Source organism: Raphanus sativus, chromosome 2, assembly GCF_000801105.2.
Source record: "Raphanus sativus cultivar WK10039 chromosome 2, ASM80110v3, whole genome shotgun sequence".
NCBI lineage: Eukaryota > Viridiplantae > Streptophyta > Magnoliopsida > Brassicales > Brassicaceae > Raphanus > Raphanus sativus.
In genome coordinates this window covers 7,755,294-7,773,333 of record NC_079512.1, presented here as the reverse complement: position 1 = coordinate 7,773,333, position 18,040 = coordinate 7,755,294, and the positions used below count along the sequence as shown (strand labels likewise).

General features: G+C 26.0%; 1 protein-coding gene across 1 annotated transcript; it reads right to left on the bottom strand.

Moving 5' to 3' along the window:
- Positions 1-13,652: 13,652 nt before the first annotated feature.
- On the bottom strand, positions 13,653-14,949 carry LOC108821173 (uncharacterized). The gene has a single exon (XM_018594221.2). It carries the CDS (start codon positions 14,705-14,707, stop codon positions 13,889-13,891), a length of 819 nt encoding a protein of 272 aa, XP_018449723.1. The 5' UTR covers positions 14,708-14,949; the 3' UTR covers positions 13,653-13,888.
- Positions 14,950-18,040: the final 3,091 nt, after the last annotated feature.

Sequence of the window (18,040 nt, the reverse complement as noted above, 5' to 3'; positions counted from 1 at the left end):
CAGTTTATATTTTTAAATATTTACATATTTCTAAATTTTTATAATCACAACAGTCGAATAGTTTATGTGCTATAAAAATAGTATCCCGTGCTTGTTATTAAACTTTTGAAAAATTAATATTGAACTATTGATAGTTTGAAAAATATTTCTTGTAACATAAAATTATTTGCCAAATGTAAAAAGAATTTAAATATTTTGATCAAATATGGATAATATGGTAAGATTTAGATACGTTAGAAAAAAAAATTATAAACATTAAACATTGATTTACAAATAATTCAAATATATTTAAATTTCAGTATTAATTTTTTTTGTTGAAAATAATTAATAGCAACCAAAATAGTTAAACATATACTTTAAAAATTCTTGAAAAATATATAATCTTAGGTGAGATTTAATTATATTAAAATAATATTGAGTTACAAATATTTCATCTTGTTCTATAAGTAGTTTAAAATATTTAAAATCTTAGCATATATATAGATTTTATTATTCAAAATAATTAATGGTAAGTTAATCATATATTTTAGGAATATTCAAATTATTGTTTAATGTCGAATTTAACTTGAATTTCGTTCAAAATAATTAATCGTAATATTATCCAATTTTAATATTGTTAAAATAAATTTTAAATATGAATATTCTTAAAAAACAGCTAATTTATTTTAGGAAATATATTAAATACGAAATTAAGTTAAACTGATTTAGGAAACTGTTTAATAAATAGAAAAAAACAATAATTCCTTAAATATAGGTTTATTTAATGGTTCATTTAATTACTTCAGTGGCATGGTATTGTAAATAACACTGATAATCAAGGGGTAATTTATATTTGTACTTCTATTTTAATAATAGAGATTGTTTACTTTTGTAAAATATAAAATGAATTTACTCCATAAAAATAATGTATTTATTTTTTTATTCATTACTCTGTTTATTATTTTAAAATAGAATATCATTACAAAAAATCGTATTTATTATCAAATTACTTAATATTTTTTTTAAATATAATTTTTTACATTGAGGATGATCTTAGATTTTTCGAAAAACTTTTATCCACTCCATAGAAGACGAGAGGGAACCAAAAAAGAAAACTGATAGCCAGACACAAACCCATCTAAAAAGACAAGCGATGCACCCAATTTGTTTTCTTTGCGCTTTAAAGAAGAGATGTTGGGCTTTGGTTCGCGGATCAAATTTCTTCCATGCCCATGAGTTCCTTTTAGAGGAATTGGTTTTTTATTTACCGAAAAAAAAATCAAAACAAAAGGACAAGTAGAAAATATATTGGAAGGTTGTGAAACTGTGCTGTAATTTTTTTCTTCTCCTCGACCTTTAGAAGCAGAAAAGCTAAACGCATTATGATCTCAGTCTCATTCGTTAACGTAAATACTTTCTAAGAACAAAAATATAGTTGTTTACCAAAAAAAAAACAAAAATATAGTTGCATATGTTAAGTTTTCTCACTTATATTAGTCTAGGTTTCAACACACCTCCGGTATAAGATATTCTACAACACAATCTAAGGTGGATAGCTACAGTAGTTCAAAACAGTTATATCAAAAGCATGATTGGCCCACATGCTTTCTTTCCAGTTCGTGCTATAGAAGCAGCGAAACAACTCAACCTAACATTTTAAGCTATTCAAAAGTCTGAGTTTTAGTGATTAAAGTTTATATGTTGGTGGGTGCACAAAAAAAAGGTTTGTATGTTGGAGTTGCAAGTATTTGTAATTTCATTAGGAAAGTTAACTCAAATATAACATATTTTAGGATACTTAACCAGAATCATACAAATCTTTTTTTTATTATTGAATTTTTTTATACCAAATTTGTCTTTTTTACGTTATGAAAAAAAAACGTATTTACAAGAATACCATTACTTTTTAATCCCACGTAAACAAAATTCGGCGCTACGTAGGAATTGGGTTTCATGTTTTCATTAAGTTAGTCGTAAAGCGCAATATGCGTCGTTACGGCTTTAGTGTTACGTTGTGGCTGAATTAAAGAACCCGGCTGACTTAAGAAGATAAATCAGCCGTCAATGACGACTGATTTACAGAAATCTGGCTGATTTATGCAATAACGGCTGAGTTAAATACACAAGTTACGGCTGACTTATACATTGGCGGTGTGATTTCTAAAAAATTGGTTGAGTTGTAGTTAAGACACGGCTGAGTTATATTTCTCCGGCTGAGTTAACGAACATCGACTGGCTGAGTTATTAAATTTAGAGTTATTCTTGGGTTCACCCCCTAGGGTGAACCTTTAGATTCACCAACCAATAGGATTTAAGTATATTACATTTAATATCTTTTCAAAAAGTAAATAAAATATTGTTAAATTATATTATGTTTTCAAATAAATAGCTGAAAATAAATAAAAATAGTTGTAGTTGCAAATTTTTTTTTTAAATAAAAACTCTAAACCCAAAATACTAAACCCTAAACCCTAAATACTAAACCCTAAACCCTTGGGAAATCCTAAACCCTTGGGTAAATACTAAACCGTTGGATGAATTATAGTTTTAAAAATTAAAAAAACTTTTTTTTCAATTATTACTGTTTTTGTTTATTTTTAGTTATTTATTTTAAAAACATAATATAATTTAACAAGATTTTGTTTCTTTTTTTAAAAGATATTAAATAAGAAATACTTGAATCCTATTGGTTGGTGAACCTAAAGGTTCACCCTAGGGGGTGAACCCAAGAATAAGTCTTAAATTTACAGCTGAGTTTTGGGAGGTTGTTACGGCTGAGTTATATTTAATGTATTGGTTGTAAGTAGAACAAATGGTCGCATGATGTGTTTCACGTCATCTTCGTCATCGTGGGTATCTTCTTGAACATTGTCAACACCACCGATAATCATAATCATCAAATCTTAAAACTTACACTCTAATACCATATAAAAGGTAATATTAAAATATATTTATTGTGTTATTTTGATATAAAAATAAAAAGTGCATATATATAGCGATAATATTAAAATAATATTACTAAATAATAATAATGTTCCTAAAAATTTAACATAAATAAGTTAAAAATATTAAGATTAACTTGCTCCTCAAATTTTTATTTTTAATGTTCAGAATCTTCATGAATTTCATGGATTTCAGAATTTTGATCCATAAGATACGCATCTTACTGTCTAATATATCTCTATATTTTTGGTACAACGAGAAGGAGTTTACTATGGTCAGTGCAGTGAGATTTGTTAGAGATTTTAAACCGTTTATTTTGCATAACCAGAATTGTATTTTATGAATATGTTGCTAAAAATCAGAATTATAAATTATTCAAATGCTTGAATTGAACCTAACTAGCCTGTTCTGATATTGTATTATTGTTCTACATATGCATAAATCAGAGATATATTAGCGAATATTCTTGCTCATCCTTTGTCGAGGTTATGAAAATTCATTGTAAGTTCTGTAAAAAACCTATAACAACAATGTTTTCTTTCAGGAAATCCAATTAAACTAGTTTAACTTGTAAATACCACCTGCTTCAGTTTTCTAAGAAATTAACTATATGTTGCATAGTATAACTAAACTGTTTAGGGTTTACCCTCTTTTCCGATGAGTGGCACTATGACTATATGCACTTTATGAGAAAGAGTTCCGGTTTGATGAGAAGTGTGTAAAACCAAAAACTATAACAAGTAAACGCAGTCTTAGTGTGAGTTACGGAAACTACCATCCATAACTGGTTTTCTGGCTTTTCTACAGCAACATTGAAGCATTTTATAGTACAATCACGTGGTGTTCACCATTTTAATTGCAGGGAATTGCTCTTAATTTTTGCCCAAAGTAACACAGACGTTCAAAACAACTTATCATGTATATGAATTTATTGAAAAGACACAAAGTAAGAAATACAAAACATATTTATCATTAGAAAACCTATTTTTATAAAATAAAGAAAAACAAAAAATTAGTGACAACCAGAAGAAAATAGGATTAAAGTGTTTTTAGTACCCTACAACCATGTGGCGGTTGACATCTTGCGGATTATAATTGTCATCCATCCTTCCTTGTCTTAAAAGTGATATTATAACAGTTTCACAATGATAACTACAGTCTACATCTCTTCTAATATAGGACCATTGTGAACTAAATCCCAATTTTGTAAATAATTGAAGATCAGTTTTGCTATATAGATATAGATATAAAAGGAATTTGAATTTGAACTATTTAATAACTCTGATCAACATCGCTTTAAGAAACTGCAAATATGTTACGTCTGCATATGAAAACTTGCATATACTTAAGGTTCCCGTATTCTCTGTTTTAAAATATGAGTTCCTCAAATTTCTTATAAACTTGTGAGAAACCCTTTTTCCAATAATGATTTTTCAAACATTAAATTTCAACAATGTTATAGCACAACTAATAAAACTACCATAGAGCTACATGAGTCATTATATGCTTATTCGGCATAAAAAATCAATATTCAAGAGTGAACAGAAAAAGCAACGTTTGTTCGTTGCTCAAATATTAATAACATCTTATGCCCTTGCAAGAACTATTCTGATGCAATAACAGACGCCTACATAGACTGGTACATGTCATTGTTGGAAATATTAAAACAAAGTTTGATACGAGCGATTACCAACCAAAAAAAAATTGATATGAGCTGTGTGAAATTGATTATTAAAACCAGTAAAGTATTAATTTTTTATATTCCGTTTTAGCAAGTTTAAACCGTTAATTTTACCCCAAGAAAAATTTTAAACCATAAAATAAGGAGAATAAAACGTAGAAATAATAAAGGAATAATTTCTCAAGAAAAGTAAATATAATAAAGGAATAATTGGCACGACCTTGAGCTTAACTTTACACGGAATGATAAGAGGAAAAGTAGTTATCACGTCAATTATTTATCTTTCTTTTTTTTTTCCTTGCGTTGCTTTAGTGATAATTCACATTAATTGGTAATACACACCATGTGAGAAATATTCAAAAAGGAAGAGAATAGGACAAGCTCGAAAGAGAATTGTTTACCTGTCACTTGTCTTGTCGCACTTTCTAATTGTAATTGAGAACTCTATTATTGTTTTCTTTAAACATTTATCATTAATTAGTCACTATTAAATTACTAAAACTAGTTTAGTAATAAACAAAGTCAAGGTTATCTATATATAGCTCTGGGTTTTTTTGTCAGAACCGAACCAGCCGAACCGAACCGAACTGGAATTTTCGGTTTTAAGTTTGGTTACAGTTTTGGATTCGGTTTAACTCAGGTAAGATTTTAAAAATAATTCGGTACTCGATTCGCTTTGATTGAAAATTCTTTTAAAAAAAATCGAAAATAACCGAAAATATTTGAAAATAACCAAAAAACTGAATCGAAATTAACCAAAATAACCTATTTTTATCCAAAAATATTCTAATATTTTTACAAAAGTATACCGAAATTAAAAGATCTGTTATTTTAGAAAATAAAAGTGAAAAAAAATAACAGGAAACTTAACTGAATCAAAATTTAATTCGATTAATTTCAGAATTAATTTTCAAAATTTTGGTTCTAACCGACAGTTTAGTTTTTGGTTCGGTTTCGGAAAACCAAAATCACAGACCTATCTATATACCTTGTGAAATTGAAAATTCAATCAAGATTATCTTTTCAATTAAAACGTCTGGTTCGTACTTGTCTTTCTCCTTCAATTACAATGCCACCAAATGTAGATGTAATACAGTTCAACTCGTTTTTTTCTCTCTTACACTTGTTTTATTATATACTTTCAATCAACCACAAATTTAGACTTATTCAAATGATGAAACTGTTTAGAATCTTTTATCGAAAAGCTGAAATGACACGGCCCGCTGAAACCTGATCCATAAATTTTCCAAAGAAAAAAAATATTTGATACAATAAACTAATTAAAGCCATAAGGAGTTGAAAAATCAAGTTGTTCCAGTGTGATGCTCAAATTTCTTGGTTATAATAAAATAATAAATCAAGCCCGAATAAAAATTAGAAAATGAGTAATAGATTTTTTCAATTACGAAGCATATCTAGTCTATTAAAACAGAGTCCTATTTTTATCTACTTATAAATGTTGTCATTTAAATTTTGAACCTATTCTATTTTAATAGAAATATATATTAATAAGATATTTTTTGAAATCTCCTTGATTTACTTTCTATATTTCAAATTTCTACTCCTATTTTTATGGCTAACAACATTAATTAACTTCATTCTAATTACTATACATTCGTAAAACTTTCACCATTTATATTTATTTGAAACTATCTACATTTTATTGTATTTAATTGTTTCTTATTTATTTTTGCATTTAGATTTTTCAAAACCTAAAATAGATGATGTATTTAGTTGTGGTGCGTTAGAAATATACAAGAACATTTCTTCCATTTTAACTATATTAGAATTTATGATTGGTAAATTATATTTATACAACTATATGAATTTTATAATATAAGTAACCTTTAATATTTTTTTTATAGCTATAGTGCTATATAAATATATAAGTACTATAATAAGTGATTTTAGTTAAACATATTTTACTCAGATGTGGGCTAAATTATTAGATCATCATTTCTAAAATGGTTAGTTATACTTTAAAATTTTCTATTTTACAGTACAGCTAAATTTGTTTTAAAACGTATTGTATACAATAACAATTAATAACTAAGTAAAATATATATAATAGATCACTATATATTAATAGTGTCCAATAAGAAATCTAAACAATAAGATTATAAAGTTACACAACATAAAGTACTAATATGTAAATCATATATTTAAAACGTTTATGATAATAACAAAGTTGTACATTTATAAAAAAAAATCCGCACGGACGTGCGGGTTCAAATTCTAGTTTTATCTGTTACTCTCTCCGTTTCATATTACTTGTGATTCTAGGTTTATACACACAGATTAAGAAAATATTTAATTTTACATATTTTTAAAATAAAAACACTATTACTAATACATTTAACCATATATCAACCAATAGAAAATATAGTAGAAAATATTGTCAATAAATTTTGCATTGAAAACCGAAAACGACACTTATTTTGAAACAAAAATTCTACTTTAAAACGACAAGTAATTCGAAACGGAGGGAGTATTAACTTATTATACATAACAAATACTCTATATGTTTCATTTTAAATGATATTTAAGATAAAGCACACACATTAAGAAAGTAAAAAATTCTATAAAATTTATATTGTTTATATGAAACTATTATTGAATAAAATGTTTTCAACGAATAAAAATGGTATTCCATCTGTTTCATAATAAGTGTCATTCAAGATTTTTGCACATAAATTAAGATAAATGCACAAACATTTAGAAAGTACAAAATTCTATACAATAATTTATATTGTTTATATGAAACTATTATTAAATAAAATGTTTCCAACCAATAAAAAATATACTCCATCTATTTCATAATAAGTGTCATTCAATATTTTTACCCATATTTAATATTGGATATCATTTTGTTAATTAATGAACTATAATTAATGGTAAAATTGATTTTTTTTTAATTTATGCATTGAAAACATAAAACAATAGTTATAATGAAACAAATTTTAAAAGTTAGAATGACAATTAATATGAAAAGGTGAGAGTATCTATATATATAAAGACGGGTTTTCTCTCTTTTGTACGGGCCACATAGGATGCCACGTCAAAAAGTTGAAGGTTGTCGTCCCGCCACGTGTTCCTGCATCCAAAACACATCACTTTATTAAATGAATACATCTCTGCGCATTTTCATACATACAAGTAGTTCGTAACTGACACTTTAATGCACATCAATAAGCGCTTATATGTATATAAAGAGATCCATTGCAGTCACTATATATCCTGACAATGCTCTAAAATCTTTTTAAAACAACTTTTAGTTATGGTCAGGAGATAAAACAGAAGAAAAGCTGGACTTTCAGGCAGATAGTGGAGTAACATAAGACGTCGTCATCTTTGCTCGGTCAGCAGCGCATCTAACATTACCGACTCCGCCTGTGGCTCTGCATCGGGTTCATACTGCTTATGTATCTTTAAAACATCCAAAAATTGTTTTTTAGACCAATGCAAAGTATTCTTATTTAGAGATTATATGTTTATTAGTATTGATTGTATAGGATATTTAGGCATATATATTAAGCAAATATGTTTACAAATACAAAATAGTACTCGATTTTTGTTAAATATTGTAATAGTGGATTAGACTAAAAAGAAAAAATGTGCTTATAATACTGTTTTAGTTTTGAGTTTGAAGGAAAGAAAAATAATAATAATAAATAGATGTAGTGTATTATATGGGGATTATTATGATTTTGAAACTAAAACAAATATATAGGAAAATTGCGTATTTTGGATTCGAGTGCGATTCATAGTAACTGGGTTTTTTTTAGAGTGCATATTATCTTCAAAAAAAACTAAGATAGAAATTATATTTATATCCATAACGTAGATAATTTAAGTTTTATAAAAAAATCAAAATTTGTGTACATTATTTATTTTACTTAATTTTTTAAAGTTATGTTTTGAACTTCAGAAATATTATTATCACTACTTATAAATAAATTCTTAATTTTAATATTTAAAGATTATATGAAATAATTTATAAGAAATGTCTGCTTTTACTATCAATTTGAGATGTTAATATATTCATATTTTAGATTTACAAAGAATTTTAATACAAATGTCGAAAACTATATAGTTATTCTATTAAATAATATGTACTATAGCGTAATAAAATAATTTAAAATAATAGTTAGTTTAATATGTATTTTCTGATCTATAATATTTTTTGTTCAGAATAATATATGGTCGTATAAGTTCTGTTTGTGCATAATATTATATAACCCGATTAAAATATTATGTATGTATAAATATATAATCATCAAAGCATACTACTCTGTTTATAGAGTTCCTTTATTGTATAGGAAAAATAGCAAAATACACTAGAAATGGTCTTAGACAATGGTAAATTTAGAGTCAATGGTTTTTATACCATCAATGTCCAAAATTTCTAGAAAACATGAAACTTAGAGCATCTCCAATTTATTACTCAATTTTTACTCTAAAATGATGCAGCACCAAAATAGAGTTCAGTTTTATTCCAATTACTTCATTTTTTGTAATATATACAACTATATGAATTTATAATATAAGTAACCTTTAATATTTTTTTTATAGCTATAGTGCTATATAAATATATAAGTACTATAATAAGTGATTTTAGTTAAACATATTTTACTCAGATGTGGGCTAAATTATTAGATCATCATTTCTAAAATGGTTAGTTATACTTTAAAATTTTCTATTTTACAGTACAGCTAAATTTGTTTTAAAACGTATTGTATACAATAACAATTAATAACTAAGTAAAATATATATAATAGATCACTATATATTAATAGTGTCCAATAAGAAATCTAAACAATAAGATTATAAAGTTACACAACATAAAGTACTAATATGTAAATCATATATTTAAAACGTTTATGATAATAACAAAGTTGTACATTTATAAAAAAAAATCCGCACGGACGTGCGGGTTCAAATTCTAGTTTTATCTGTTACTCTCTCCGTTTCATATTACTTGTGATTCTAGGTTTATACACACAGATTAAGAAAATATTTAATTTTACATATTTTTAAAATAAAAACACTATTACTAATACATTTAACCATATATCAACCAATAGAAAATATAGTAGAAAATATTGTCAATAAATTTTGCATTGAAAACCGAAAACGACACTTATTTTGAAACAAAAATTCTACTTTAAAACGACAAGTAATTCGAAACGGAGGGAGTATTAACTTATTATACATAACAAATACTCTATATGTTTCATTTTAAATGATATTTAAGATAAAGCACACACATTAAGAAAGTAAAAAATTCTATAAAATTTATATTGTTTATATGAAACTATTATTGAATAAAATGTTTTCAACGAATAAAAATGGTATTCCATCTGTTTCATAATAAGTGTCATTCAAGATTTTTGCACATAAATTAAGATAAATGCACAAACATTTAGAAAGTACAAAATTCTATACAATAATTTATATTGTTTATATGAAACTATTATTAAATAAAATGTTTCCAACCAATAAAAAATATACTCCATCTATTTCATAATAAGTGTCATTCAATATTTTTACCCATATTTAATATTGGATATCATTTTGTTAATTAATGAACTAAAATTAATGGTAAAATTGATTTTTTTTTAATTTATGCATTGAAAACATAAAACAATAGTTATAATGAAACAAATTTTAAAAGTTAGAATGACAATTAATATGAAAAGGTGAGAGTATCTATATATATAAAGACGGGTTTTCTCTCTTTTGTACGGGCCACATAGGATGCCACGTCAAAAAGTTGAAGGTTGTCGTCCCGCCACGTGTTCCTGCATCCAAAACACATCACTTTATTAAATGAATACATCTCTGCGCATTTTCATACATACAAGTAGTTCGTAACTGACACTTTAATGCACATCAATAAGCGCTTATATGTATATAAAGAGATCCATTGCAGTCACTATATATCCTGACAATGCTCTAAAATCTTTTTAAAACAACTTTTAGTTATGGTCAGGAGATAAAACAGAAGAAAAGCTGGACTTTCAGGCAGATAGTGGAGTAACATAAGACGTCGTCATCTTTGCTCGGTCAGCAGCGCATCTAACATTACCGACTCCGCCTGTGGCTCTGCATCGGGTTCATACTGCTTATGTATCTTTAAAACATCCAAAAATTGTTTTTTAGACCAATGCAAAGTATTCTTATTTAGAGATTATATGTTTATTAGTATTGATTGTATAGGATATTTAGGCATATATATTAAGCAAATATGTTTACAAATACAAAATAGTACTCGATTTTTGTTAAATATTGTAATAGTGGATTAGACTAAAAAGAAAAAATGTGCTTATAATACTGTTTTAGTTTTGAGTTTGAAGGAAAGAAAAATAATAATAATAAATAGATGTAGTGTATTATATGGGGATTATTATGATTTTGAAACTAAAACAAATATATAGGAAAATTGCGTATTTTGGATTCGAGTGCGATTCATAGTAACTGGGTTTTTTTTAGAGTGCATATTATCTTCAAAAAAAACTAAGATAGAAATTATATTTATATCCATAACGTAGATAATTTAAGTTTTATAAAAAAATCAAAATTTGTGTACATTATTTATTTTACTTAATTTTTTAAAGTTATGTTTTGAACTTCAGAAATATTATTATCACTACTTATAAATAAATTCTTAATTTTAATATTTAAAGATTATATGAAATAATTTATAAGAAATGTCTGCTTTTACTATCAATTTGAGATGTTAATATATTCATATTTTAGATTTACAAAGAATTTTAATACAAATGTCGAAAACTATATAGTTATTCTATTAAATAATATGTACTATAGCGTAATAAAATAATTTAAAATAATAGTTAGTTTAATATGTATTTTCTGATCTATAATATTTTTTGTTCAGAATAATATATGGTCGTATAAGTTCTGTTTGTGCATAATATTATATAACCCGATTAAAATATTATGTATGTATAAATATATAATCATCAAAGCATACTACTCTGTTTATAGAGTTCCTTTATTGTATAGGAAAAATAGCAAAATACACTAGAAATGGTCTTAGACAATGGTAAATTTAGAGTCAATGGTTTTTATACCATCAATGTCCAAAATTTCTAGAAAACATGAAACTTAGAGCATCTCCAATTTATTACTCAATTTTTACTCTAAAATGATGCAGCACCAAAATAGAGTTCAGTTTTATTCCAATTACTTCATTTTTTGCTTCAAAAAATATTTCACATGATTCTACTTTTATTTAATTAATATTTTTCAGTAATACCTTCTACTTATAAAATATATTAATTAACCCAACTATCTTATGTTTACATAATTTTCATAAAATATAATTTATTTGAATTAAATATTTATTATTAAAAAGTAAAATAATCAAAAATATAAATATAAGATATCATATTTTGGTTCAATAATGGACATTTGAATGTTTTCCAAAAATGGTCACCTATTGCATTTTATAATTAATAATAAAAATTTTATCTTTGATTTTCCTAAATCGAGCAAGAAAAAATTAAAATCGATCATTTTCACCATTTGGACAATATTTCACCGGTTCCATAACTGTTTTACCAGATTATTAAATTACTTATTTTATGTTATTTTTAATTTATACTTTTATGTTTGGTTTGGTCATTTTTATTATTTTATACATCTTTATGTAAAACTATTAAATAATCTTTTATGGAAATAATTTTTCTTTTCATGTTATTGTATTATTTTAAAATATTTAAATATGAAATAAAAAGTTTAAAATTTAAAGGAGCAACGTATAAAGAAAAAATGTTCAATTTCATAATTGAGTAGGAGTAATGTGTTTGAAGCTATTATTTCATTTTGGAGTTGAAAATATAGTGGTTTTGAATATATTTTATTCCAAAATGATATTTGAAATAGAAAATGAAGTAGGGTTGGAGCATCTCCAATGTATTACTCTATTTTCCGCTCCAAAATGGAATAACTTTAAAATGTAGGTGAGTTTTACTCCAATTTATTACTTTAAAATAGAATATTTCTAATATATTATATTGTTTATTTATTTTTAAGATAGTAATATCACTTTATCTATACTATTTACAAAATAGTTCATTTTCAGTTTGTAACATTTCTATTAAATACAATATTAACCTCAATTAAATTTGTATTATATAAATAAAACTACTCGACAATGTTTAAAAAGGAAACATTTATTCATTAAAAATTACATTACATAGATTAAACAAAATCATATATCAACTTATTGTGTTTATTTATATAATTTTAATGGATCCGGAAGTGATTTACTGGATTAGTAAGCAATTATCTTTGTTGTAAAAAAAATTTTATGTTGTTTTTTTGTTTGGTGCTTATCTTTTAATTTTTATATGTATGATCTTTTATGTTTTATATTATATATATATATTTGTATAAAATAGTTCATTAGATGGCTATTTATATAATTAAAAATATTAACATTAAATTTGTAATATATATAGTAAAATAATATTAATATAATTATTTATAATAGTATTTTGTTAAAAATGAAAATACTTAAATGTGTAGGACTTTTATAAATAAAAAAGTTCAACTCATTTGGGAATAATGAATTGGTTTACTTCATATTTGGAGTAATCATATCTATTACTTTATATTTTATTCCAAAATAGTGTAACTCCAAAATGTAGTTTTATATTTGTAATGCACACTTATAATTAATTTGAATAAAAGTATATATTTACACAAAATATGATAAATAAGTTCGTATAAAATTAAAAGGTATTTGTATTTAGTTTATTTGTATTATAGAAAATAGCTTTTAAATGATGTTATAGAAGTTATTAGCCATTATAATATTTAATTTTTCTTGTCAAATATAAAATTTAATAAAATATTTTACATGTCATATTTACTTTGATGCTTTGTTATGTCATTTTTTGGATGAGAATAAATGTAGTGGTACACCAAATCATTTTGTAAATAATGTTTAGGGGTAGAGTTGGATTGGAGGAGTAAAGACGTAACCAATCATGCACGATGTGTATCTGAAATTAGCAGCCTCTTGAAATATAAAATCTAGAATTAAACATTGATAGAAGACAAACTAACAAATCAAACAAAAAAACAATTACACCACAACAATCTAAAAAATGACACAAAGAGGTTGGCAATAGGACCCACAAAACACACTGTCAGAAAATCTTCAGAGTTTCAGAGAAAGAAACAGAGAAGAAGGAAGAAGCAGGATCAAACAGTAAACCCAGGAATAATATCTCTCTTACCAAATCAGAACCAAACCTATCTCTTCTTATTCTTGTCTCTTCCATTTCCAGAGAATAGAGAACCCAAACCAAACAAGTTCCCAGATGGAACCATGTTTATAACCGGACTCACTCTAGTTCCACTCCCATGGCTTCCGTAACTGTAGCCTCCGTAATTCTTCTTCAGTGGCGGTTTCTGAAAGCTACTGTTACTCGATGAACAAGAAGACGAAGATGATAACGATGACGATTGTTGTAGCTTTATATGCTCTGTTGCGTGTTTCCTCGAGCTCTGTTTCGGTTTACTGGAAGTCGAACCGGTCGAATTGCTCCGGTTTAGTAACGGTAACGGACATAAACTCCGTCCGTAACTGCTCCCGCAGTTTAAACTGCTACTCCTCTTAAACCCCCAAAACGACTTCGTACTCGGTTTCTCCTCCGTTACGACGGCGTCATCTTCGTCTACTTCAACCGGTTTTCTCGGTTTTCTACTATCCGGTTTAGACGGTTCGGGTGGACCGGTATCGGATGCTTTTTTATCCGGTTTGCGTTTCTCAGGTGGCGGTGGTGATTCGGGTTTCTTCTTCTTCTTGATCTCGGTCGGCAATATTTTCCCGTTGCGGAAAAGCTCGTCGGCGGACCAAGAGCCTTGGTCGAAGCTCTCGCCGGAAGTTACGCCGCCGGGAATGCAGAAATCGAAATCGACGCTTGAGTTGAGACTCGACGGTTTGGAATTGGGAGATGATCGTAGCGGACGTTTCTCGACCGGTATTGCATCGGATTGGCAGAAATCACGAGAGAACGAGATTCTTGGACTCATGTTAGAGTTTTCCGATAGAAGATCCACCGCCATCATCGTGAGAGTTGTTGAATGTTTCTGCAGAAAGAGAGAGAGAGAGAGAGAGAGACGTGGAGAGAAGAATAAGGGGAAGGCGGAACGATAGGAAGGAGTAGGTTTTAATTTATATTTTTATAGGTGAATAAAGAAGAAAACTTATTTTTGATATTTAATAGTAGTAGTAGTTAAAATACGGAAATAATTAGAAAGAATTTTCGGGTGAGAAACTGGAAAAGAGAGGAATGAAAATGGTATAGAAGAGGGAACAGAGAAGCGTGTCTCTTGCTACATATTCACATGCATGGGCCAAAAAGGTTACATGTTGGTTCTTCACTTTCTACTTTTGTTTTCTCCACTACAATAATTATCTTTTATGTATATCCTTAAAATTTTTAAAAATATATTACTTAGTTATATACATCATCCATAAAAAATTGATAGAAAAATATAATTTGATAGGGATTATTTTTGTTTGCCTTATATGAAGATACACATTTCAACATTTCATCTGTTTTTTTTCTAGCATTCTATCACTTCATTCTAGTCACTAGGGAAACTAAACTCTTTTTCTTAACTGATTCTTATTAGGATATCTACAACTTTTCTTTTGTTTTCTAAAAAAGGTTTCTAACATTCAATGTTTTACTATTCAAAACTTTTAAATACTATTTTTGTTCTAGTCTTTATAGTTATATACCTTACATATAATTTATTAAATAATAGTTTATCATTTTATATTAATAATTATATTTTATTTAAATATTCAAATATATCTCTATAGAAAAGTATTCAGGAATATTATTAAAAATTATTACAAAATAGAGTCTAAGAATCAAAATGACCAAAAATGTTTCATTAAGTAGGTAAAACATATTTGTACCTATATGATAAGTAATGGGAAAATAGGCTTTTAAATCCCCAATTATTTAAAATCAACACTTTTAATACCCAACTATCACTTGTACAGATTTAATCTCAAAGTTATGGTTGATTGCGCAAAATTAGATATTTAAAAAGCCAAACTTTAATTACTAAATCGATACGTTAATTGCAATTAGAAAAGTGATCGAGTTTGGCTTTTAAAATCCAGAAATACTAAAATCAATTCTCTTTACACGATTTCGAGTGAGAGTAAGAAGTGAATTGATTTTAGTACTCTTCTCACCAAAAGTACTCTTCAGTCACCGAAAATCGCTTTTTTTTACTCAGAATCGTATACAGTGAATTGATTTTAGTGTTTCTAGGTTTTGAATGCCAAACTCGATCCCTTTTCTAATTGCAATTATTGTCTCCATTTAATAATTAACTTTAGATTTTTTAAAACCTAATTTTGCGTAGTCAATCATGATTTGAGGATAAAATCTGCGCAAGTGATAGTTGGGTATTAAAAATTTTGACTTCAAATAGTTAAGAAAATAAAATCCATTCTCCTGATAAGTGATCTAGACTTTTTTTTGTAGCAAAGTAATCTATGATTTAAAATTTTCGTAGGGGGAGAAAAGAAGGTGGAAGTTATGAAAACTAGAGTTTAAAACTTAAGATTTAGGGTATAAAACAATAATTTTAAAATAAATTGGAATTTTTTTGGAAAAGGTTTTTAAACAATCAAAATTGGAAATAAATTTTAGTAAAAAATTTCGAATATATATTTTTAAATAATAAAATCGATTTTTAATATTTATTATATAGATATAGTAGTGCTATAAATGTATTTAACCTTTTTAATAAAATTTCCTTTTTTGGGTTTTCTTTTGGTCATAAAATATTTTGGTCTTTTTATGGATTTTACCATCTTTATATATATATATATATAAATTATTATTAGTACATAAACATATAAATATGTCAAAAATAAAATAATTTAATAATATCATAATAATGTTTAAAATAGAACTAACATTCCACATAACAATATTATTACATTGGGGAATATAACAAAAAATAAAGATTACAAGTACAATACAAGACAAAAACATGTCTAAAAGATGTTGAATGAGCTTAGAAAAAAATGTAAATAGAAAATAATTATTTTTACCGTAAATTTATTATTTACTTATAAAAATTATGATAATTATAGTTAATCATTGTTTTTTGGTCTAAATATTTAAAATCATTGTTTAAAGTTAAGGATTGGAATACAAAAGAAAAAGAATACAAAATATAAAAGATTTAATATATATTTGAGATTGACCATAGGAATAGATGAACTTAGACTATTAAATTTTGTAATAGTAGATTATTTTATGTATAATTCAGTCGATTAAATGAAGTTACTATTTAAATAAATGTTGAAAACTGCGTAGATTTTTTTAATAGTGAACTAGATTAGGACCCGCCCTAAAGGGCGGAAATTGATTTGTCAAATTTCAATTAATAATATATGGTATATATAACATGTGTATATAATATTATATATATTTTGTGTAACATTTATATATATATATATATATATATATACATATTAGACATATATATAATATTCTATTAAATATATATAGAATTTAATAGTGTTATAATTTGTGTTGTACTTGTTATTAGTTTGTATTTAATCTTCTTTCATTTTTAGTATAATAGTTTGCTTTGTCACACATTTTACCTTTTAACTTATACACATAGTTATGCCCTTTTTCAAAAAAAAACTTATACACATAGTCTCGTAAAATGTAATATATAAATAAACATTTTTAAAAAATCTACTGACCATATGCCACCATTATTTGGTTGTTTGAACAAAAAAAATCATGTTCTTGCATAACTGTGTATGTTGTGATATGTAGGTGAAGAGTAAATATATGGAAGTAAAGTTAGTGATACGAACATGAGCCTATGTTGGTCTATGCCACAATTATTTGGTTTTTGGAAGATCAATGAGCATAAACATACACGGTCTTTGTATGCTTACATTGTAAATGAGTTGGATATTTTTTCTCTTATGTCTGGAATGATATGGAACTCGTTGATTTAAGAGTGGTTCAGTTTTATATGATCTAATTATATTAAGAGATTAACCAAAAGTATTATAAAAGTGTTACTGGTTAGGTTTAACTAATCTATGTTGGTTAAGATTTGGTTTAATTTAAGTTGGTAGGTTGCATTATATAGGAGACATGATATATTCTAGCAACCACTATGAAAGAGTCCAAAATTTAAATGAGAACTTCAAATAGTAGATAATCCCTAAATTAATAGATTAGATATGTAAGTGGTCAATTAGTACTTTTGCATAAGCATGCTTTGATATCATTTGATATATTATTAGTTAGTGCTAAGTGTTAATGTATATGATGAATATAAGTTTAGTTGTATATGTGATAAAATAAAGCATTATATTCATAATCTAAAAATCACAAG